Below are 25,219 nucleotides of genomic sequence, written 5' to 3'. Positions count from 1 at the left end.
GTTCCTCTGAACAAGATAAAACTCTCCATCCTCAACTCCATCCAAAGCCTACAGCAATACAGACTGTGTAGATAACACTGCAGTGAACTCCCGCGCAACAGAAACCCACCAAGAATAAACAAATCAGTAACTTCCGGGGCACACAAATGGGTCAAGTTCAAAATCAAAATCAAATTCGGCTCCTGGTCCGTTTTTTAAATTTCCAATTTTTGTTTGGATAACCAAATAAAAATACAAAATACAAGCCGTTATTCGTTTTTTGGTATTATATTCAAAAACGAAAAAACGAAAAAACGAATTGGTTTTTTAATTTTCCGATTTTGATTCTCAATTGAATATCAAATGAACGAATGATACACGGATTGAGAAGGGTGGATTATATGGCTGAGATCTGAGTGTAATCCCTCCCTCTGTCTGAGCTCTGCGCTCCTGCTGAACTGCACCAGGAAGTCCTTCAGGCGGCTGGAGGATCAGAGAGCAGCACGCTGGATGTCTCAGACTGGAGCTCAGCGCTTATACACGCTGTTTACTTTCTCCACACCAGCTCAGACTGCGCTTTATGGAGCCGGAATATCGGTGAGTAGCTCTGCTGCTGCTGGACTTTATTAAAGCTGGGAGTTATTTACAGCGTGGCTGAAGCTGACTGAGTGTAATACACGACTTTAAAGCAGGGTTTACGACTAACTACGACTGCTGGACAGAGTGTACTGCTCTATCCAGTTGCTGTATCTTATTGTTTGTCTTGTTTCACTATTTTGTACGGAGCCCGGGAGGGGCCGTGGATAAAAAAAATAATAAAATCGAGTGAACGATGTAGCAGTTCGTGCTCACGTTTTCTTTAATTCGAGTGAACGATTTGCAATTCGTGCTCACGATTTCTTTAATTCGTGCTCACGATTTCTGTAATTCGTGCGCACGATTTCTGTAATTCGAGTGAACGATTTCTGTAATTCGTGCTCACGTTTTTATGCGCAATAAGACAAGAAGCTCGGAGGGAAAGGAGCATTTTCTCTCTTGATCTGTTACAGGGGTGCAGTAATGATAATCAGTTATCTACCTTTATAACCTGCTGTTATTAATGCACTAGTGTTACAGTTAGATGTACAGTACAGTGAGCAGATTTTGCCTGGTGGTGGAATCTCTACAGCGCGTGGGGGAGAGCCGTCCGCGGCATCGGTTCCCCCGCCGCCAGACACCTGCCCTGCGCGCAGGTCTTCACGGAGCTTATTTACCAACAATGTAGACAAATACAGTCAATTCCAGTCATGAATAAAGGAAACAAACATTTTACTGATGCAGGACAACTGTGTGTTATTAAAACCAGATCAAAACAAAGTTATAATGCAATGTGCAAATGTGTTTATTAATTTCTAAATAACATTCAGCCAGCCTCCAAGGAAATGCACACCTTCTTAAATCTGGTTACATCATTATTACTTTTATGATAGATTTAATCTATATTTTAATAATTTGTATAATAAATAAACACATAATTCAGAAAATATACATTTAAGAAGTTTATAATTATTATATTTTTTTTATTTGAAGCTTGTGGCATGTTTCTGGGCAGGACACTGTGATTTGAGAATAAGCAGATATTCAGGACATTTCATCAGATATAGAAACTTAATTATTTTAGGAAACATATTGGAATAAATTATCAAATTGATCCAAATTATTATATGAAATGCCTATTTACTAAATATCTTAATACATTGTATTAATAGTATTTTAGACCAGCTATTTTGATTTTATATAGTGTTACATATTTAAAGCAGCTCTTATATGAGCCATTCATAGACAACTGTCACACCTTGCATTAATTTTGTATTATCTTTATTAACTTTTACAGTGTACATTTGGACCTAAGTCTTATAGCTGTATATTTATATAATTATACTTCTTTACGTTATACTATTGTTGAAAATAAGAAATTATAAACAGTTCCACATTGCATTATAACTTTGTTTTGATCTGGTTTTAATAACACACAGTTATCCTGCATTAGTAATGTTTGTTTCCTTTAATCATGACTGGAATTGACTGTATTTGTCTACATTGTTGGTAAATAAGCTCCGTGAAGACCTGCGCGCGCGGCAGGTGTCTGGCGGCGGGGGAACCGATGCCGCGGACGGCTCTCCCCCACGCGCTGTAGAGATTCCACCACCAGGCAAAATCTGCTCACTGTACTGTACATCTAACTGTAACACTAGTGCATTAATAACAGCAGGTTATAAAGGTAGATAACTGATTATCATTACTGCACCCCTGTAACAGATCAAGAGAGAAAATGCTCCTTTCCCTCCGAGCTTCTTGTCTTATTGCGCATAAAAACGTGAGCACGAATTACAGAAATCGTTCACTCGAATTACAGAAATCGTGCGCACGAATTACAGAAATCGTGAGCACGAATTAAAGAAATCGTGAGCACGAATTGCAAATCGTTCACTCTAATTAAAGAAAACGTGAGCACGAACTGCTACATCGTTCACTCGATTTAATTGTTTTTTTTATCCACGGCCCCTCCCGGGCTCCGTAATTTTGCTGTTGTTTGTGTCTTTTTTCACACCTTTAGATATACACACACTTCACACCTAGCTCTATAGCTATTAAAGCAGAGATTGGTGGCTGCAGTATTTGAAGTACACCAGCCACAACCACACTGGGTTACAGTGAAGCTGTACTGTACTGTAGTACTAGCTAAACCAGTAGGACTGAAAGTGGCCTACGAAAACAACTGGAGGGTAAAAAAAAAAACCCAAAACAAATACTGTTTTTCCACCAAGCTTAATGTTGAACAAACAATTAATGCAGCTACATAGAACGTCCAGCATATACAGTTGTATGAAAAGGTTTGGGCACCCCTGATAATTTTTATGATTTTCCTTTATAAATCATTGGTTGTTCGAATCAGCAATTGCAGTTAAATATATCATATAGCGGGTGAACACAGTGATATTTAAGAAATGAAATGAAGTTTATAGGATTTACAGAAAGTGTGCAACAATCTTGGGCACCCCAACAGAAAAAAATACATCAATATTTAGTAGATTCTCCTTATGCAGAAAATGCAGCCTCTAAACTCTTCCTATAGCTTTTTTCAGTGAGAGTCTGGCTTCTGGTTGAAGGTATTTTGGATTATTCTTCTTTACAAAACATCTCCAGTTCAGTCAGGTTTGATCGTTTCTGATCATAAACAGCCCTCTTAAAAAATAAATCACACCACAGATTTTAATAATATTCAGGTCTGGGGACTGAGATGATTATTCCAGAACGTTGTACTTGTTCCTCTGCATGAATGCTTTAGTCGATTTTAAGCAGTGTTTAGTGTTTAGGGTCGTTGTCTTGTTGAAGTATCCAGCCCCGGCCCAACTTCAACTTTCTCACTGATGCCTGAACATTGAATGTCCTTGAAAAGCTACTTTATTTCAGTTAAAAATGAACTTGTATTATATAGATGTATTACACACAGAGTGATCTATCTAGTGTTTATTTATTTTGTTGTTTCTGATTATGGTTTACAGCCAATGAGAAGCTAAAAATCAGTGTCTCAGAAAATTAGAATATTATGTAAGAACAATCAGTACTTTTGGCAGTGTGGGCAGTGTGCCAAGTCCTGCTGGAAAATGAAATCTGCATCTCCAAAAAAAAAGTCAACAGAGGGAAGCATGAAGTGCTGTAAGATTTTGACTTTAGACTTGATATAACACAGTGGTTCAACACCAGCAGATGACATGGCTCTCAAAACCATCACTGATTGTCGAAACTTCACACTAGACCTCAAGCAGCTTGGACTGTCTCTCTCCACTCTTCCTCCAGAGTTTGATCCCTTGATTTACAAATAAAATGTAAAATTTACTGATGATCAGTGATGGTTTGGAGAGACATGTCATCTGCTGGTGTTGGTCCATTGTGTTTTATTATCAAGTCTAAAGTCAGTGCAGGGTTTTCCCAGAAAATCTTACAGCACTTAATGCTTCACTCTGCTGACAACTTTTATGGAGATGCAGATTTTATTTTTTCATCTTCAGTTTTCAGTTCTTGGCACACTGCCAAAAGTACCAATTGATCTCATATAATATTCTAATTTTTACATTTTGAACTGAACTACTAAAATAAAGTAACATTTCAATGATATCCTATTTTTTTTTAGATGCACTAGTAGTGTTTAGGGAGAATTCCTACAAATCTGGGTGACCTTAATTGTGCCATCATCTCTTTGTGTCCTGTTTAGCATTGCGGCTATCCCACTCCAATCCTGCTGAGCCTCGCTTTTAGCACTGCGGTTATCCAACTCCAACTCTGATATGCCCCCAGTTGTTAGCATTGCAGCTATCCTACTCAATTCCTGCTATGAGCAACTGTTCTCTCATTGGCTTTCCCACTCCTATCCTGCTGAGTCTTGCTTTTAGCATTGCGGCTATCCCACTCCAACCCTGTTATGCCCCTATCTATTAACATTGCATCTATCCCACTCCATCCCTGCTACACCTGGGTGTTAGCTTTGTGGTTATCCCACTCCAACCTTGGTATGTCCCAGGTTTCCTGAAGCGCTTTTAAAATTAGGGCAGTTGCCTGGACAACAAATGTCCCCTACCCCATTGTTGCATAGAATCAAGCTTAATTGGCCAGCATTGTTAACACATACAAGGCATGATTTCTGTAACACAGCAAACAGCAGAGCATGATTTCCCGAAACTGAATAGTTCCGACGTGGTTTAAGAAACAGGGCTGACCTGCAGTAAAGGAAGCTCTTCATCTGTGTTGGCGAAGACCAAATGGCACAAACAGTGTGTGGTAGTGCCACTGGGACAGCCACTGTCACCTCATTCATATTCAGAGTAAATAGCCTACTGTAGAACACAAAATAAGGCCTGGCCTGTTTGTAACAGTGACCAATGACTTCAGTGTTCCAGGCCAAGGGAAAAAAATGAGTCATGTCTGTAAGACAGCATGGTTGCTCCAGCACTGGGAAGGCCTTTGTTGGGGGTGCAGATCGGTGTTGTTTATGGGTGGATGTTGGTTACTGTAGGTTTAAAATAGTCTTATTGGTCTCACGTTGAAACGCACAACTATTAGGCATCTATTCACATTCACATAAAATAATTTCTCTCAGCAATAAAAGTTTTTTACTGTAAAGAACAGAAGCAGATTAACATAAATGTGGTCTGCTAGTCTGAAGACTAAAACTAAAAAAGGTTATTTTAATTTTTACTGGTGCTTAAAACCTTAGAATAGAACTGTATTAATTCACCCAAAATCACACAAAGTTGGGACAGTATGGAAAGTAAATAAAATAAATAAATAAATTAATAAATACAGTGTTCTTTATATTTACTTTTGATTTTATTTGATTGCAGGCAGTATAAACCTAAAATAATTCAGGTTTTGATCCCACTTTTCTCCACAAATTAGCTATGCCAATAATCCCACCCACACTAGGGTGAAGCCTAGCACATGCTTCCTCCGATACATGTGAAGTCAATCACCGCCTCTTTTTAAACTTCTGCTGAGAAGCATCACAGTGCACTCGGAGGAAAATGCAGCGACTCTGTTCTGATACGTCAGCTCACAGACGCCATGTGCTGATCAACATCACCTTAGGAGTAATGTGGGGAGAGAGCACCAACTACCCACCCAAAGAGAGCAAGGCCAATTGTGCTCTCTCAGGGCTCCAGTAGCTGATAGCAAACTGCATGACCAGGATTTAAACTGGTGAACTCCTGATTTTAGTGGCAGCACCTTAGTCTGCTTTACGACCCAGAGCCCCTGACTGTACAACTTTAATTTAATTTATTAATGTACTAATCTGTATTAATCTGTTCCTGCATTTAAGTCCTGCAACATAGTCCTTTTGGTACCAAGGACACCAATCAAATGTCCCATTCTTTCTGCAAACACATCATTCTTGGGGATCATCAAGATGTTTTCTGGAGAATTTAAATGAGTTTTAATGTCCATTTTGCTCAGAAGTGTTTTTTACTCCTGGCACTCTGCCATGTAGGCCATTTTTACCCAGTCTCTTTGCTGTGGTGGAGTCATAAATACTGACCTTAACTGAGGAAAGAGGGCCTGCAGTTGTTTGAATGTTGTTGTGGGGTCTTTTGTGATCTTTTGGAGGAGTCATCGCTGCCCTCTTGGGGTAATTTTGTTCCCCATTTGTGGATTTGTGAGACCCAAAACTTTAGAAGTGGCTATAAATATATATCATTTACTTTCTTTCTCATTTGTTCCTGAATTTCTTTGGATATTGGTATGATATCTAGCTTTTGAGTATCTTTTGGTCTACTTCACTTTGTCAGGCAGGTCCTACCAAGTGATTTCTTGATTGAGAACAGGTGTGGCAGTAATCAGGCCTGGGTGGAGCTAGAGAAATTGAGCACCGGTGTGAACTCTGGTGTGAACTCATGTAGGTTTGGATTTTTCTTCCTTAATTATGAAAACCTTCATTAGAAATTGCATTTTGTGTTTACTTGTGTTGTCTTTGACTAATATTTAAGTTAGTTTGATGATCTGAAAGATTTAAGAGTGACAAACATGCACAAAATTAGAAATCACACACTGTATATTGCATGATTATAGTGTTTTGTGTAGCAGTCTGTTCACAATACTAGTCTTTTGCTTATAATATGCTGTGAGGTACCAAAATCATATAAAAAAGATACAATTAATTGATTATGTTGTATTGATCTGACCAGTGCAGTACAGTAAGTGTTTGTGTTCGTTAGTCAGGCATGGCCGCTGTTAGGCTGACATTTTATTTTCTTGTCTTAAAAGTGAGCAGAACCTTTGGCACTATCTGAAGTGCTGTAGAGATAATGAGATCATGAGGCTTGAGATAAGACTGCCGGCTCTACTGGCTCTGGGTGCTATTTGCTTTACTTTCACATAACCAGCCAATCAGCTTCTATCTTTCCTTACTGTTGTTTTCTTTTCTTTTTTTATATACAGATGAATGAGTAACGTAACGTTAGCAGCGTGGTTGATGTTCCTGGACGACTCTAGGATGATGCAGTCAGTCTGAGATGAGTTCTGGAGTGCAGCAACATGTCGTACTGGAATGTTGGAGACGCTGAAGACTCTGAGGATTCTGAAGCACAGCCAGTCTGCAGCCCTACTGAGCAAGATGGTGAGTCTGCTTTTTTGAATAAATAATTGTTGTTAATGTCTTTTTATTGTTTGGCTTGTATGTATGTGCTTTGGTGCTATATGTGTGAGTCAGTGTGTTCTATATGTTGTCAAACATCACTTCACATCATTTCTATTTTAGTTTGGGTGATTTTTTGTTACATGAAGAACAATAAAAAAAAAAAAAAAAAAAAAAAGTAAATATTATTGTCATTATAAGACATTTTTTTATTTCGCTGATTTAAGGATAAGACTAGAGCTTGACAATGCTGAGGTTATGCTTTTTAAGCATAACGATAATGTATTCAGTGGAAACTTCATTTTTTTAACGCATTAATCATACTACTATTTTTGGAACGAACATCCAGCCCTCTTTTAGCGATTTTACAGAACCTGGTGGCATTTTAGCGTCTTTTAGCATCTTTTAGAGTCTTTTAGCGATGTAAACAGGCATTGCTTCAGCAGGTAGTTCTCTCTCTTGCTCACAGACACACACTCAAATGCCATTTCTTTTGGTACTCAGCACACCAGGCACAGAAGTGTTGTCCCATTCTTTCTGCAAACACATCAGACTTGATATGCATAATCAAGATGTTTTCTGAAAAATTGAAATGAGCTTTAATGTTCTTTTTGCTCTTCTTTGGCACTTGGCATTTTTGCCCAGTCTCTTTCTTATAGTAAAGTCGTGAACACTGACCTTAACTGAGACAAGCGAGGCCTGCAGTTCTTTAGATGTTGTGGAGTTGTTTGTGACCTCTTGTATGAGTTGTTGCTGCCCTCTTGGGGTAAATTTGGTTGGCTGGACACTCCTGGGTAGAGTCACCACTATTACATACTTTTGCTATTTGTGAATAGTGGTTCTCACTGTGGTTCGCCGGAGTCCCAAAACTGAAAAAATGGATTCCAGGCTGATAGAGCTTGATAACATTCTTTCTAATTTGTTTCTGAATTTATTTGGATCTTGGCATGATGTCTAACTTTCAAGTATCTTTTGGTCTACTTTGCTTTATCAGGCTGGTCCTAAATATGTGATTTCTTGATTGAGAATAGATGTGGCACTAAAGAAGCCTGGCTGTGGTCACTACACAAATGACGCAGCACGCTACGCAAATGGCGCAGCACGCTGTAGCCGACTTTCTCCAGAGAATGTGGACATTCTCATCTTCTTAAAGAAAAACTTGAAAATATAAGAATAACAGTTTTTTTGTTTAGCCTCAAATATGTTAATAGTTTTGGTACCTTAAGGAGCATCTTCTATCTCAGATAAAGTTAATATTATATCTTTATTAAAGAAAAAAAATTGTCATACTCAGGGACTGAAAAAGTCTTAGTCTTATTTTTCATGTTTAACTGTTATAGTAGGATAGAGTTCAGTTTGTTAAGGCTCTAAATGTTCTATTATTTTGTACATGACTGTTCCTGTATTTTTTATTATTTTGTTATGTTGCACATTGCTGTTTTAATAGTGCACATTGCTGCTACCAAAAAAAGCCACTAGATGGCATTACATATATATCTTAATTAAATTATTTCAATTTGACAATTAGTGCCTAATGTGGTGTATTACAGATCACTTGTATCACTTTGCATCACTTATATCAAACCCACCTTTTGAAATAAGATATTGTAAATTTGATGAATCAAACCAATGACTGACCATAGACTAATCTAAAACTGGCATAGGCCTCTGCTGTAAAAAATCGAATTTTTTACAGCAGAAAAATTGAATCGAATTGAATCGAATCATGATCCTAAAATCGGAAATAAAATCAAATCGAGGATTTAGAGAATCGTGACACCCCTAATAAACAGTCATTGCTTCAGCAGGTAGTTCTCTCTCTTGCTCACACCCACACCCACACCCACATACACACAAATCACATAAACAGCAAAAAGTGTGTACGTGTGTAACAGTAGAAGTAGTATTTGACAGCCTGTACCCATAACTGTCAAGTAACTGGCTGAGTGTAAAGCTTCTACTAGTAGAATAAACAGAATAGAATAAACTGATATGTGTCAGTGATTATAAGGCACACCGATAATATTTGGGAAAATTGAAGGGGTTCAGGTGCACCTTATAGTCTGAAAAATACGGTACTAAAATAAATTAACATTCACATTTCTCACATTTGCACATTCAATGCAGGAAACCCAGATGCATATCCCACATGTCAGTGTAGCATTCTTTATCTTTCATCTGAGAAGGAAACTAAGAACGGTTGAGTACTGTTTGGTAGTCCTTCACTAAACACATTAAACAAATTGTTCTAAATTCTGCTTTGTTAAGCACCTGCCTGCGCATTTATTGAGCTCATTTAAATTTAGATGTGAATCATCCAGGGTGTGTTATCACCAAAGTTTTGAGTTCAAAAGTTCATGCAATCCCAAAATGAAAATGAAACCATGTGGAAATTCCAGGATCACAACACTAGAAATTAATTCATAAATCAGCAGCAAGTGAACAGTGTGAATGATCACCACGAACATGCTCAGCGTGTTTCTGCGTACTCTCTCCGCTTGTGTGTGCCAGGGCGATGTGCGCACTCTCCACGTTTGGAGTGTTTATGCATGCTTCATGCACAAAGTATCAAAAACAGGCACAAATTTTTTGTCGATTTCCTTGTTACTCGGTAGTACCGAGACGTTTCAGTTGGTGCCTTTTTAGGATCCAATTTCAATACCCAGCACTAGTCCTGACAGTATAATAGGTCATAACCCTATATAAAACCCAGTCATGCAAAAAAAAAAAAAACACACGCACAAAAAAACACTTTGATGTGCTGTGGATCTTTTTAAATTTGGTCATACTGCCCAGCACCACATCATACAAGACATAACCACCTGCAGTGGACATATCAGCAGGTAGCGATGATCGTGACCAGTGGTGTCTGTCCATGAAGAACTGTCCATGAAAATGAGCAAAAAAATTGGCAGAAATCACATCCTCATTCCATGTATGACTGTGTGTCTAGATATGGATTGGCACTCTCTCCTGGGTAAAATGCTGTTGTGTATCCTCCAGTCCTCCAGGTGGACGGTTGTTTTCGGTTAATTTAACTTCACAGTTTACTGTCTGCAGCAGGTCCGCATTGCTGGCCCAGACACTGTAAATCAGGGGTGTCCAAACTTTTTTTGTTGGGGGCCAGAAGGAGAAATATACTTGAAGTCACGGGCCACACTCTATAATAAAACAAATAATGAAATATACCACTTTAAATAATACTTTTTTTTCCTGATTATTTCATGTACACACCATTTTACTTGACTTACTATCTTTATATTTGACAGTGTTGTGTAAACTAAGATTTTTCAAATTGATGTTTCATTTCATGATGTCTCTTAATATTAAACTCCTTAATTACGGCAACTTTTAGAAATGCGCACTCTCTCCGCTTTTAGACTCTTTGGCCCGTTTTTCTGCGCTAGAAATGCACACTCTCTCCGCTTTTAGACTCTCTTGTTAGTTTCGCTTTAGCACGGGCCGCGCTGCTCACACAATGTGTTTTTAATGAAGGGTGTTAAAGGTGCGATATATAATATGTGTGAAATACACGGCTGTGTACTTTATCATGTGTGAGAATCAGCTGTGTACACTGTAGCTGAGGAATGACTGGCTGGTTTTCAAGTAAAATGCTGTTCTGAAAGCAGAGCAAACCATCTGCTGGTGTTTACGGTTTGAGGAACCTCAACGTCTGCAGATTAAATATAGAAAAAAAGAAGTGAAAGGACTCATGCTCTAAATACGTCTTGACAACGGACACAGTCTATTTCTGCTGGGGCTTAAGCTGCATGTAGTATCAGCCCCCTTTACTGTAAGTTACAGTGCTTCCCAAACTTGAACCTGGAGAACCACCTGTCCTCTAACTCTATATTTATCTCAGAATAGAAATTTGATTATTCATTGGTAATTAGTGATTAGTGATTATTAGATGATTAGCTGGATTAGGTGGCTTGGAATCAGTGAGAACACCAAAATGTGCAGAGCATAGGTCACCCAGAACTAGGACCCTAAGGGCCCTGTCTTACACCCTGCGCAAGATACGTCGTGATGCCCCTTCCTGTCTTACACCCAGTCAAAGGTCTATTTTCACGCCTTGTGCCCGCGCCTTTAAAATAGCGGCAGAGTTCGAAACTCGACCTGAAACTTAACAATAATCAGAATAAAGAATAAAATAACACTACTGTTCTCTTAATTGAGCTGCTGGTGTACCTTCACAGTGTGAATGCGCAGGTCACTATCCTCTGCTGAGATGCACAAAGCGTCACACTGTTAAGATACAAACATGCGAAAGTCAGAGCTCACCTGCCTCTTAAAGGGAATAGCAAGTGACACACTGATTGGTTTATTTTAAATTATGCTCAAAACACACCCATGATTACTTAAGAGAATAAGTACATGCCTTTTGCACGTTTTGAGCCGTGAAAGGTGTATTTTTTATTTATTTATTTATTTTTCCTTCTCACGATACCAAAGACTTTTGCAATTGACCAAGGCGCTATAGATCTTAAACTTGAACATCAAAAAGCTTTGATTGAGACCTGATAGATGGTGCAGTTGGGTGAGGGATTTTATTTAACATTCCTTGATCAACAGTGTTGTGTGTGTGTGTGTGTGTATGTGTGTTTGTGTGTGTGTGTATTTGTGTGTGTGTGTGTGTGTGTGTGTGTGTGTGTGTGTGTGTGTGTGTGTGTGTGTGTGTGTGTGTGTGTGTGTACCAGCCAGAATTATATCAGAGAAGGCTTTACCACCCACAGTAGACAGTGCAGTGTATGGGGGTGATTGTGACCGGTGGTGTCTGGCTAGAATTGTCCATGTGCACAAATGAGTGATTCTGGCACAAATCACATCCTCATTCAGTGTGGGAGGCCCTACACTTATATCCTGCAGATCAGTGCAGCATTCTTTAGCTTTCATTGGACATGCCAAAAGTCATGGGACTCTGTATTCATTTTTGCCCCATGGTATGTGGCATGTCATTGTGCATGTTATTTAGGTAATTAGCTAAATCAGGTGTAGGGATGCACCAGTGTGGGAATCTAATATTACACATGTATAAATCTGCGGATGCTGACATACACATTTACTGACAGAGAGACTACACACCCCGTATAACTTGTAATGTATAAAAAATGAATGCAAAACAAGTGTTTGCAATATTGAACATATCGAACGATTCTGATTATTCTAATAAAAATAATTATAATTCGATACAAATATACAGTACCAGTCACACCTTCTTATTTTATGTTTTTATTTATTTTTTATAAAGTACATTTGTAAATGAATACTGAAGTCATCATGGAATCATGTAGTAACTCAAAAGTATTAAACAAACCAAAGTACTCTGTGAAGCATTTAGATGCTTGTGTCTGGAATGCTGTAAACTTGCGTTTTTTTAAGGCTGGTAACTCTGATGAACTCTGTACAACAGAGAAAACTCTTGCTCTTCTTTTCTTGGAGCGGTCCTGATAAGAGCCAGTTTCATCATAACGTTTTAGATGGTCTTCACAACGCACTTGACGATAATTTTAAAGTTCTTGAAATGTTTCGGATTTCTTTACTAAATTGAGTAATTCTTGCCATAATATGGATTAGAATTTTACTCAAATACCAGCTCTACCTCTTCACAATTTTACAACTGATGCTCTCAAACACATTAAGAGACAAGAAAATCAAGTAATTAACTCTTGACGAGTTCAGCACAGCTGTTAACTAAAAGCCTGAATTCCAGGTGACTCTACATCATAAAGCTGACTGAGAAAATCCAGCCAAGGCATGCAAAGCTGTCATCTAAACATCTAAAATATAAAACATATTCTGGTTTGTCCTTTTTTGGTTTACTAAATAATTCCATGTTTTTCTTAAGTTTTAAATGACAACAAAAAGCTCTGAATTTAAGGTGTGTTTAACCTTTGACCTGTACTGTAATTCTGATATCATCATGCATCCCCTAATTAGTAATTAGCAAATGAGTTGGGAGTAGAGGTGTGTCATATTGTATCATACGCAATACATTGTCACTGAGATATGTTGTGAAAAATCTATATGGTCATTGAAGCAGTATTCTGTCTTAAAAGCAGTCTGTTTTGTTTTTTGCTTTGCTAATTACTATTAAGCTTTAAGGAGATTTTCAAATATTTTCTATTATTCTGCATTTGAGTATTTTGGTATTTTTTTGTGGTATATGGTATTATTTTATTGTTTCATTATTTAATTTGCTACTCTATTATTATTTTATGCAATATCTTGTTAAAGACTTTTCTTGTTAAATTAATGCTATTTAATCGCGCTAAGCGCTGGCTCTGTAGCCTGCTGCTAACCCCGGCTAGCTCTGCTCGAGCAGAATTATCAGTAGCGTCTAACCGCAATAATTGTTCATTTTTTCATTGCTCAGAGGCAAGTACTATTAGCCTGTAGCCTGCTGCTAACCCCGGCTAGTACTGCTGGAGCAGCGTTAGCATTAACCGCTAACCACGCTAAGCACTAGCTCTTTCACCATTCAGATGCGAGTATATCGGAGTGTAGCCTACTTCTAACCCCGGCTAGCACTGCTGGAGCAGCGTTAGTATTAACTGCTAACCATGCTAAGCACTAGCTCTTTCACCATACAGATGTGAGTATATCAGAGTGTAGCCTACTTCTAACCCGGGCTAGCACTGCTGGAGCAGCATTAGCATTACCCGCTAAGCGCTAGCTCTTTTGCTCTTCAAAGATGAGTATTATTGGCCTGTAGTCTGCTGCTAAGCCTGGCTAGCACTGCTGGAGCAGCAGAAAGTCTGAAAGTCTAAGATTACTGTAAATAAACGGAATAAACTTAATCACCCAAATAAACAGTTTTTAGGATAGAAATCTGTGTAGATTAACATCCAGTGCTCATTTGACTTTAAAATTTTTTTAAGAATTACAGTTTTGTTTGCTAAGCTTAGCTATGAAAATAGACCAGAAAATAGACGTGTTCAGTGATATTGATTAGAAATAATACAAAAATGGGCATCTGCTACATTCACATCATGCACAGAAAGTCGGTTTTCTGTGGATAAACCTGATGTGAAAAGATTTGAACAAAACAGACAGCATCATTCAATGACACTGTAAAGGTGAAATTTGTGCAATAGCTGTTTTTTTTCCTGCACTCTCAGCATCATTAGTGATGGATTCACTCTCAGCAGGGGTTGGGTAACCTTTCACAGGCCGGAATGTGATAGCACTGCTTGAGTGTTGGTTCAGATTCAAAGCATTTATTTACTGGTATGGGTAAACTGATAAAAACAGAGATTTATACAGAACATTTATAATGTATTTTAAAATAAAAAGCCAAAATAATTAGGTTATACTTCATTTGAAGACTACACACATTGAGGTTTCCTAACGCAACATTCATAGGCATAGAATAATGAATTTATAAAGCAGCATTTGGGTATACAGTGGCGTGAAAAAGTATTTGCCTCCTTACAGATTTCTTTTGTTTTTGCATTTTTGTCATACTTAGATTTTTCAGATTATCAAACAAACAGATTTTAACCTGAGTAAATATAAAAAGCACCTTTTTAATTCTGATGCTTCCACCCCCATGTTTCACAGTTGGGATGGTATTCTCAGGCTTGCAAGCTTTTTCCTTTTTCTTCCAAACGTAACAATGGTCATAATGGCCAAACGGTTCAATTTTAGCTTTGTCAGACCACAGGACATGTCTCCCAAATTAAGGTCTTTGGTCCTGTGTGCATTTACAAACATAAATCTGGCTTTATGTTTTTTTTTTGAGTATTGGCTTCTTCTTGGCCGAGTGCCCTTTCAACCCATGTTGATACAGAACTCATTTTACTGTGGATAATGACACACACTCTTACCAGCTTTAGCAGCATCTTTACAGGGTCTTTGTCTTTTGTTCTTGGGTTGATCCACACATTTCAGATGAAAGTACGTTTATCTCTGGGACACAGAACCCATCTCCTTCCTTATGTGGCATGATGGCAAGGATGAACCAGATTGTGCATATGCACAAATCTCTTCCTGATATCTTGGCTGATTTCTTTAGACTTTTCCATGATGTTACACAAAGAAGCATTATGTTTAAGGTGTTATGTATAAGGTGTTCCTTAAGATATGTCCACAGGTGTGTCTCTAATTAACTCAGATGTTGCCAAATTGTTTAAAGGCATAGTAATGTTAGATAAAAAAAAAAGTGAGCAGCTTCTGTTTACTTGGTGTCCACATCTCTAAGGATCTCAGCTGGTCACTGAACACATCTCACATCATCAGAAAAGCCCAGCAATGCCTCCCATTTTTTATCAGCCTGCCATCTCCTCCAATCCTACCCACCCCAGCCACTTCCTGTTCCAACCCTTGCCTTCCAGGAAAAGGTTCAGGAACATTAGAGGCTGAACAGTACACAGACTGACCAATGACCGCTCCCAGATTTCTGCATGGCCCCTGATTGCTCCAGAACAGAGACTGTATGCACTTTGCACTTTAATCATTTCACTTGTATGCACTCTGCACTTTAATCAACCTGGTCTACCTCTACTTATTATACAAATATGGACTTTAGGGATGGGAAGTGCTGGACGATATGGCCAAAATTTATATCACGATACATTCCTTAATTCCAGTCGATACGATATAATTTATGATACGATGAAACTGCTTGAGGTGGAGGAACAGATTAGATGCATTACCGTTGCGGAGCGCAGCCGAGCTTCATCGCGGGGGATTTTAGGTGCGGACTGGAGCGCACCCGAGATCCGCTCGGTTAAGGTCGGTTTCGGTTGGTTTCGCTTCTTCGCGGGAGATTTTAGGTGCGGAGCGGAGCGCGGCCGAGATCTGCTTGGTCAGGGTCGGTTTCGCTTCATCGCAGGAGATTTTATATGCGGACCGGAGCGCAGCCGAGCTTCATCGCGGGACATTTTAGATGCGATGCAATGCGGAGCAGAGCCGACCCAGGCCTAGCCAGGCCTATCCTAGCCTAGCCTAGCCTAGCCTAGCTGGCTACATGCCTGTATGATTATGTCATTACGCACTGACGTAGCCCGGCTACGGAGGCTGATTGTGTTCAGCTCTGCAGTGAACTGACGCCGCTAAAACGCCTGTCTGTAATGATTCTGTAAATTATACATATCGATATGCCTCAAAAATTATATCACCGTTATTGAAACATTTCTTATCGCAATAAATACCGATATCGAAATATTGTCCAGGCCTAGGGGTGGGGAATATTATATTGTATACAATATATCGTGACACAGAAATATCATGATATTAAAAATCCATATCGTGATAATAGGGATGGTTTGTCTTAAAAGAAGTCCATTATTTACTGTGAAGGTTTAAGTGTATTTATTGTATAATTGTTTTAGTTTATAGTTTTTGTTTGCAGTTTATATGCATGAAAATATTCTGCAATATTATTTGCTGCATTATATTATTTTATGCTATATTATTTATTTTGCCACATTATGATTATACTGTTATACTACTATACTATATTCCTGAAATTAATGAATTATTTTTCTGTTTTCTTATATTGCCCAGTATATCGTTATTGCAAAATATATAATATATAAAATATATATATAATGTTCCGCTGTCACTACTGCACTTTAACCTTACCTTAACAGTACCTCATCACACATAAACACAAACATACTAATATTAATTTTATCCATAATTGTGTCCATACACTGTGTGTTTTGCTTGCACTTGTCCTCTGTACTTATTGTCTGTGCGCTGTATTAGTCTGCACTGGAGATCTAGCCTAATAGTGTTTTGTTTTACTGTACAACCCTGTATCAGTAAAATGACAATACATTGAATTGAATTAAATGTAATAATGTTAATTAAAGTGATACCATTCATACTTGTATATACTGTAAATGAAACACTGACGGCACAGCATTCCAGTTTCCGTTTCTGACCATGTTATTATCAGCACTACCTTTCAAGCCTGAAATTGCAGTTTGTGGATTTGGAAAAAACACATTGCACAGTGCTTCCCATCCTCCTACTGTATGCATTCAAAACAGAACCACTGCCAAGCGTGGGAGTGCTGTGTGAACAGCTTCCAGAGAAAGCTTCTGTGTGATTGTCTGTTTAAACATGCATCATGTTCTGGTTTATACTTTGATGTAGAGAAATAAAGAACTGAAAGTGTCCAATTTCTGCAATAATCTGCATATTCCATTGTCCTGAGGAAATATATTTTAGAAAAATATACTAATAAACTAAACAGCAGATGTAGGCTTGAATTCTAATGCTGTGTTCAGTTCAGTTGTAAAACCTCATTCTCTTCTATTCTGGTTATTTGGTTTCCATGAAATTTAGTGCAAGATGCCGTTGGGGCTTCCATTGCAGTGTGATTATTGATTGATTCTGAGCTCATTATTGTCACCCGCATTAACCCACTGTGCACTATTAGATGATTATGTAGCATTGAGGATATTCTCAGCATACTCCATTTGGCAAACATTTGATTTGTCAGCAAGGCAAGTAGACCAAACTCTGGAATACAGATTTATTTGACCAAAATACATGCTTTCATCCCAGATTCCTTCAAGCTCAGAAAAGTCAACGCTATTTCTGGACATGATTAAAATTAGGCTTCTGTTTTTTTCCAAAGTTAAAGGAGAACTTCAAAGTAGGGGTGTGCCATAATATATCGCCAAAAAAAATTTATATCGTGAACGATATTATACCCTGAAATATCGTGCCATAACACTCACCCCTAATTATCACATCAGGGTACTACTTTTTTGCTGTTTTAGCAAAAAGAAAAATTCACACATTTCTCATTTCCTATTAAATATCTACCAGAGACAGATTATATCTGTCCAGTATCATTTATTTTACTTTAATTCTGAATATATGGAGATATTTGGAGTGCATTATTAGTATCATGACATTCTGGATCATTGATTCTGTTACAAATCTGCAAAAATTCGTGTATAATTTTTAAAAAAATCTTAGTTAGGGGTGTGCTGTATCATATCGTATACAATAATAAAATGTAAGTTTTGTTTTGTTGCAGTAGTGTATTTTTTTATTTCGCGTTATCACGATAATACCATGAAATATCGTGATATTATTTTAGGCCCATATCGCCCACCCTTACTTTAACGTGAAATTGACTTTTGGTGTAGTAAAACATGATATAGAATACTAACCTTTCTTGAATAGCACACCTCCATGACAATGCAACTTCTGTATATGATCAGTACAGTGTATACAGTTGTTTTTAAAAAGCTTCTTGTGCGTTTTTTAAGTTATTAATGCCTTGTTTTAAATATCAGAGCTCTCCAGATTCTACTTATGAGACTTTGGAGCTACTTTGGGCCTGAGTAAAGGTGTAAAAAGCTATTTATCAGGGGAAAATATTCCCTAAAGTGGCCTTTGTAAAGAGTGCTGGTTAAAAAGCACATAATTTCTGGATCTCGGAAAGCTCTGGGAGAGCGGAGGTGTGCTCTTCAACAAAGGTTAGTACTCTTTATTATGTTTTACTACACCAAAAGTCAATTTCACACTGGAGTTCTCCTTTAACATTACGTTTTTGAATGGAATGAATGTATTTCAGAGCTGGTTGCCAAAGGTTTGCCAAAGTAATCCCTTGTTCTTGTGGTTCAGTTAGCTATTGCTAAATAGGGCCGAAACTAATGATTATTTTGGTAGCCAACTAATCTGACAATTTTTTTTTTCGATTAGTCAATGATTATTTCTGCCATGTCCTCCATGTGGGATTTAAATGCTGTTCAAATATTCAGAACTTTGCCCTTTAAATGTAGAAAGTGCTGCTAATTAATGAGGAAATATGTAATCTGCTGTGTTTGGGCACTTTTGACAACACAGGCCAAGGTGAGTGTAAACTGTGTAAGTAAACCCATTACCTTTCACCCCTCTACCCTTATTTTTCTGTCCCCCGTACTTTCTGTAGTGCTATTAATTAACGATTAGTCGGCAATTAACATTTGGAGCGACAAACTTGTATAATTGACATTGCCGATTATATCGACTAATCGTTGCAGCCCTATTGCTAAATTACCTTTTTTGATGAAGTGCCTTCTGAGGGATTGGAGATCAAGTGTTCAGGTAGACACATGCATTTTTGGACAAGCTGAGTGATACAGAAGTTGTATCTGAAGTGAAAGAATGAATTGATTTTTGGACTGAGGCGGTAGAATAATTTTACAGGACTCGAGTTGAGGTAAAGATCTATTTGCTGTTAACTACGCATACATATTTTAAGATTATATTACACTACCTGGTCAAAAAAAAAATTGCCACCAAAAAAAAGGTCTCACACACTAATATTTCATTGCACCGCCTTTATCTTTGATTGCAGCACACATTCATTCTGGCATTGTTTCGTTAAGCTTCTGCAATGTCACAAGATTTATTTCAATCCAGTGTTGCATTAATTTTTCACCAAGATCTTGCAGCAGCATTGATGATGATAGAATCTGCACAAAGCAGCGCTTCTCCAGCACATCCCAAAGCTTCTCAATGAGGTTAAGGTCTGGACTCTGTGGTGAACTCTCAATCCGTGTGTGAAAATGATGATCTCATGCTCCCTGATCCACTCTTTCACAATTCCTGTCAGCTGACATCATTTTTTCAGCACATACTGTTGCTGAACCTAAACCTGCAGACCAACTGCAGCATCAACCCCACATCATTTACATTAAGTTAAATCCAGGTGCCAACTTCAGCGATCTCCTGATCATAGTGGCAGCACCTTAGTCGCTGGACCACTCGGAGCCTCTTCCATTGTATCTATTTCCAGTAGTTTTGGGTTGGTTTGTGGAGTTGGAGATGAGGTGGGGTGGTGATCATTGTCACTGAATGCAATCAGATACGGTCCTCACATCTCCAAAATCCAGTACTAATCACTCTTTCCTGGATAGTAGGAATACCCAATTACTCCCTTGGTTTCCTTGATGAAGTAAAAATAAATATTTGGTGTCCCAAGACTTATGTCCATAAGGCTCAGTTTTCTAGATGCATTATTTAGAGGGTGACTGGGGGGAGAATGGGGGGTTGTCATATTGGCTGGAAAACAAGCAACCTAAGCAAGTCGGTGACACTGTAAAGGGGAGATTTGTGCAAAGGCTATAGTTTCATCATGCTGTCTCAGCATCACTAACAGTGGTGGGTTAGAGAGAGAGTGTGTGTGTGTGTGTTTGTGTGTTAGAGAGAGTGTGTGTATGTACTCTTCTAGGCAGCAATGGCTGGTGATGACTTGTGAGGCAAACATCCTTTCCTATATTCTCAGTCCCGTCACGTCTACACCGTGTCGATTGTGTGTGTGTACGAGTGTGCGTACATCTCTCTCTCTCTCTCTCTCTCTCTCTCTCTCTCTCTCTCTCTCTGTTTGTGTGAGCAGCAGCTGGGTTAACGCGTTCCAGCGCGCTAATCTGGTTGAGCTGCGCTAATCTGGTAGAGCCGGGCTTCAGTAGCGGAGCAGAATGAGGGAATATGCCTGAAGTCGTCCGGGGAGGGACAGGGGCTTGATTTCTGCCGAGCAGCCCACTGGGAGCCGGCCAGGGAGGGTTGGATTTCAGAGCTCTCTGGGTGGGGGTGGAGGCTGGAGGGTGGGAGGATAGCAGTGCTGGTCAGGGAGGAGGAGGAGGAGGCGGCGGCAGCAGAGTCTGGAAACGGAGTGCACTAGCACTGGAAGTGCACTAGCATCCTTCCAACACTAACAGACCTGGATGTGAGGTAGTGTTGAAGCTTGGAACTGGGTTACTGGGAACACCTCAGACAGACTGTGGGAACTGAGCAGTAGGCACGCAATAGGAGGAGAAGGAGGACGACGCTGTCTGGTGGACGTTAAGGATATTAAACAATGATTGGAGGTTCTCCTGAAGCATGAAAAGGTATATCCGATCTGCTGCCTCTACAAGTACAGACAAAAGAGAGGGGTAGACAAAGGAGATCAGCGGGTCAGTTTACATGCGGCACTGGTTGGATATGATCTGGTTATTGGTGGAATTTAGCTTGTGTCGAACTGTAAAGGCAAGTAATCTTCAATGTAATCTCCTATGTAATAGTCTGTTATGAGGATGCTCTTGGAGAATTATGCAGTTAATTAACCTGTTTATTATAGACATGTTCTACTCTTTAATGTCAGTTTTATCAGGAGAATTTGAGACACTTAGAAGTGACTTTGGCTTGTTCTGAGGAATTACATATTTAATACTTATTTTTTACTTCTGAAAACGTTCAAGTTAAAAGGCATTTAGCATGTGTTGCTTTCCACATTGACTTATGAAAGTGCTTAGCTTAACTGTAGATTGCATAGGCTAGAAGCCATAACATACCTCTGAAATACAAAAGTAAGTATGGATTATAAATGCAGTCGTAAGTCGTATTTATGTACTTGAAATATGGCATAGTCTTCAGTCAGCGAATGAGTTTGCCATTGGAACATCAAGAACTTGTTTGAACTTACCTTGTTTAGTTCAGACCTTCAGTCTTTTCAGTTCCAACCAACATTTTTAAGTGGATTTTTCTTTACTGTGGTAATTCTACCATCATAGAAGTGATGGTTATTGGAAAAAACCCCATACTATGCCAAACTTCTGAATGGTACTTTTAATTTGAGTACTGGATATACAGAGTACATTACGTCCATTTATTGCCAAAAAAAAAAAAAAATCAGAAATTTTGACATGTCTAACCATAATACGTCTTTCTACTGTGTGACTGTCAATCCCAGAGGCCTCTGAGCCCAGATATTTTCCAGGTAATGGTAAGAATCGGTTTGTTTGGAACTGTATTGACAAGTGTAATAGTTCATGTTATGAGGATGTTTTTAGATTATATTACAGTTAATCAACCTGTTTATAGACAAGTTAGGGAGAATTTAAGACACCTAAATCCCTATCTGGACGGGATTAGTTTCTCAGGGGGTCCCGGGGTAATTTTCTCTTTTATGGCGGGGTCCTCTGAGAAAATTACAGGCTGAATTACTTACTGTTTTTCGCTGAACTCCGTGGTCCTTTGGTCATTTTATTCCAGTTCGGACTCACATCTCTGAGTTTCGTCACTTTGCGTTTAATAAAATAGCTATTTGTACACTTTGGGCTCACATTTCCACAGGGATCCACGTAAACACAACAGCAAGTGGAACTGGAGGAGCTACTGAACGTGATGTCATGTGACCGAGAAAGCTAAAAAAAAAAAAAAAAGGTTCTCTTGTTTTTTTTAATTGCAGTCCGGATGTAAGAATTTTATCACTGAGTAGAAGTGTGAAATATTTTTCACAGACGTCCCCCTGAGAAACTATTCCCGTCCGTACAGGGCTTAAGATAAAGTTTATCACTAGGGGCCCTATCATACACTTTGCGTAAGGCGCGTTGCAATGCTAGTTGCTATTTTGCGCCATGTCAACAGTTTATTTTTATGCCTTGTGCCCAAAAAAAATCTACACTAATGAGTGTGGTGGTCTGACAGTGAGGAGTGTTTAGCTCAATTTCTGGCATGTTGCTTTTTTGGCGGTGGGAAATACAGGTGCACCACTGACTAATTTAAACCCTGACAACATTCAACAGTCAGCTGGCGTGTTTTTTGTGCCCTCATGATTAGCAGCTAATCTGTGGTGGGTGATGGAGAAGAGCTGACTTCAGAAACTTCCATCAGTCTGGCTGGACAGGGTTCATGCCTGAGTTAGCAACTTAACAATTTAGCAAAGTAGCTAATTGCATTCAAGATATTCAAAATATTAAATATTTAGGCACATAGTTTGTGTCTACCCTACCACCACTGGCTTGAGTGGAGGACGTCTTTTACTGGCAAATACTCATCAGGATCTAAATAAAGAGGGACTTTCTTAGGACTCAAAGTGAAAGTGACTCTAGAGCCAAGACATGCTGAAAATAGAATGATTCCTCATACTGGCACCCCAAGGAAAAGTCAGGGTATCTTTGTAAATCCTTTAATCATTTAATAAAGAGGAGCAAGCAGCTGCCTACATTTTGTCTGTGCCCATTTTATAGAAGGATCAATATAAAAGCTTTAAAAGAAGATTATAAAGCACCACAAATGGTTCTACTATGGAAGTGCCTCTTTTGTATAGTGTTGTGTTAATATTCCAGGAGTAATATCATAGTGTTTGACCCAAGAGGCATATACACTTTAGCTGCTAAAGGAGAAGTCCGGTGTGAAATGGATTTGGGTTGCAGTGAAATAATGTATTATAACAAATACAAATTTTTGTCAAATTGCTCACCTCCTTTCACATCCAGCTTTTCTGACATACAACGCTTTTATCTGATGCTCCAAACAGGCTTACAGTGCTAGATTTCCCAATCCAAATAAAAATATTGTCATTTAGAGCATTTATTTACATAAAATGAGAAATGGCTGAAATGACAAAAAAGATGCAGAGCTTTCAGACCTCAAATAATGCAAAGAAAACAAGTACATTTTTATAAAGTTTTAAGAGTTCAGAAATCAATATTTGGTGGAATAACCCTGGTTTTTAATCACACTTTTCATGCATGTTGGCATGTTCTCCTCCACCAGTTTTACACACTGCTTTTGGATAACTTTATGCCTTTACTCCTGGTGCAAAAATTCAAGCAGTTCAGTTTGGTTTTCAATTTGGTAAAATCAAAGAAACTCATAAATTTTAAGTGGTCTCAGTTTTTTTTTTTCCTGAGCTGAATTATATTATTTTAGACTGATTAGTAGTAGTTGTCCAGATCAGGGTATAAAACAAAAAAAACACCTCTAATTGTGTAAATATGTAAAACCTCACATAGTGACACACAGATATATAAAGTTTTAAATTTTACAAAATGTTTAAAAACAGACAGTCAGCTGTACATAAGTCGACCATGGAGTTCTTTCTCACTTGGGATGGCTCAGGAATGCCTACACCAGAATATGTTGTGAGGTGTTATCTTGTGAGTGAGGTTAAACACCAGCCGTTGTGCTTATGGCAAGATGACACAAATTATTGTTGAAGTTTGAGCGAGTGCTGACAGATAACAATTCTTGAACCACAGTGTCACGTGTGCAATGGGAATACAACATAGAGGGCATAACCACCCACAGTGGACAGTGCTGTGTGTGATAATGATGGTGACCGGCGGTGTCTGGCTAGAATTGTCCGTGTGAACACAATACACCAATTTCAGCGGTCATGGGACACAATACCAGTTCCTGTCCCATGACTTACTGGTCAGTGTAGATTTGTATTGTTTTTTTTTTTGTTTGTTTTTGTTTTGCTGTATCTATTTACACAGTTCACTGTAGTGAAATGTGAACATCCACAGTTTAATAACACCAATTTACTGTACATTTCACTGCACACTTTCTGAGGGACTGGCAACCGAATCCCCTTCATAAATGCGGCTCATACAAGACACTGATCTTTCAGAGACAGACACAAGGAGGTTTAATGAGATTTCAGCTGCTTTAATGTATGACAGGGAACCTGATATTGATGCTAAAAGGTGCAGTGGTTGTAGTGTACACCGGGGCTCCTCTGTATTCAGAAGGACTAAATTACAGAGTTATAAATACTGTATTTAAATAAGTTAATGTCATAAATATACTACACAAACATGCACACAGACATCCAAACAAATAGAAGAAAAGTAATAGAAGTCAGATTTCATTCCAGATCATTCAGGATGTTGAAAGAATTTTGACATAATGTCAAGAACTGTCAGATTCATATTCATATATATGTGTAAAAAGTAAAAATGACAACAATACGAGATACACAGATCAGGCATAACCTATTATATACCGACTGTAGTCCTGTATCTGTTTCTCTGCATATTTTTTTTTATTATTATCTGTCTTTTACCCTGTTCTTCAGTGTTTGGGTCATTATTCTAAGCACTGCAGTGATTCTGACATGGTGGCGGTGTGCAAAGCCCTATCTGGAGCCTAAAAAGAGGATTAGTTTGTCAGGGGGACATCTGTGAAAAATATATCACACTTCTACTCAGTGATAAAACTATTGCATCCAGACTGCAATTGAAAAAACAGGAGGATCAGTGAGTTTTTTTGGCTTTCTCGGTCACATGACATCGCGCTCAGTAACTCCTCCAGTTCCACTCTCTGTTGTGTTTACTTAGTTCTCCATGG

The 25,219-nt window shown here is 38.5% G+C and overlaps 1 protein-coding gene across 2 annotated transcripts in view; it reads left to right on the top strand.

Moving 5' to 3' along the window:
• The first annotated feature begins 426 nt into the window (after window positions 1-426).
• Window positions 427-25,219, top strand: part of lrrk1 (leucine-rich repeat kinase 1) — a 150,066-nt gene continuing 125,273 nt past the window's right edge. Inside the window, exons 1-2 of one of the 2 annotated variants that reach the window (XM_049465458.1) lie at window positions 427-576; window positions 6,952-7,129. In XM_049465458.1, the coding sequence (XP_049321415.1) occupies window positions 7,048-7,129 (82 nt within the window). In that variant the 5' untranslated portion in view covers window positions 427-576; window positions 6,952-7,047. Of the gene's footprint in view, window positions 577-6,951; window positions 7,130-20,734; window positions 20,992-25,219 lie in introns of those variants that run through there. The other variant, XM_049465459.1, reaches the window with a different exon arrangement.

The sequence above is a fragment of the Astyanax mexicanus genome, chromosome 16, assembly GCF_023375975.1.
Source record: "Astyanax mexicanus isolate ESR-SI-001 chromosome 16, AstMex3_surface, whole genome shotgun sequence".
NCBI lineage: Eukaryota > Metazoa > Chordata > Actinopteri > Characiformes > Acestrorhamphidae > Astyanax > Astyanax mexicanus.
The sequence above is the reverse complement of the archived record's forward strand: the minus strand, read 5'-3'. Positions and strand labels throughout refer to the sequence as shown.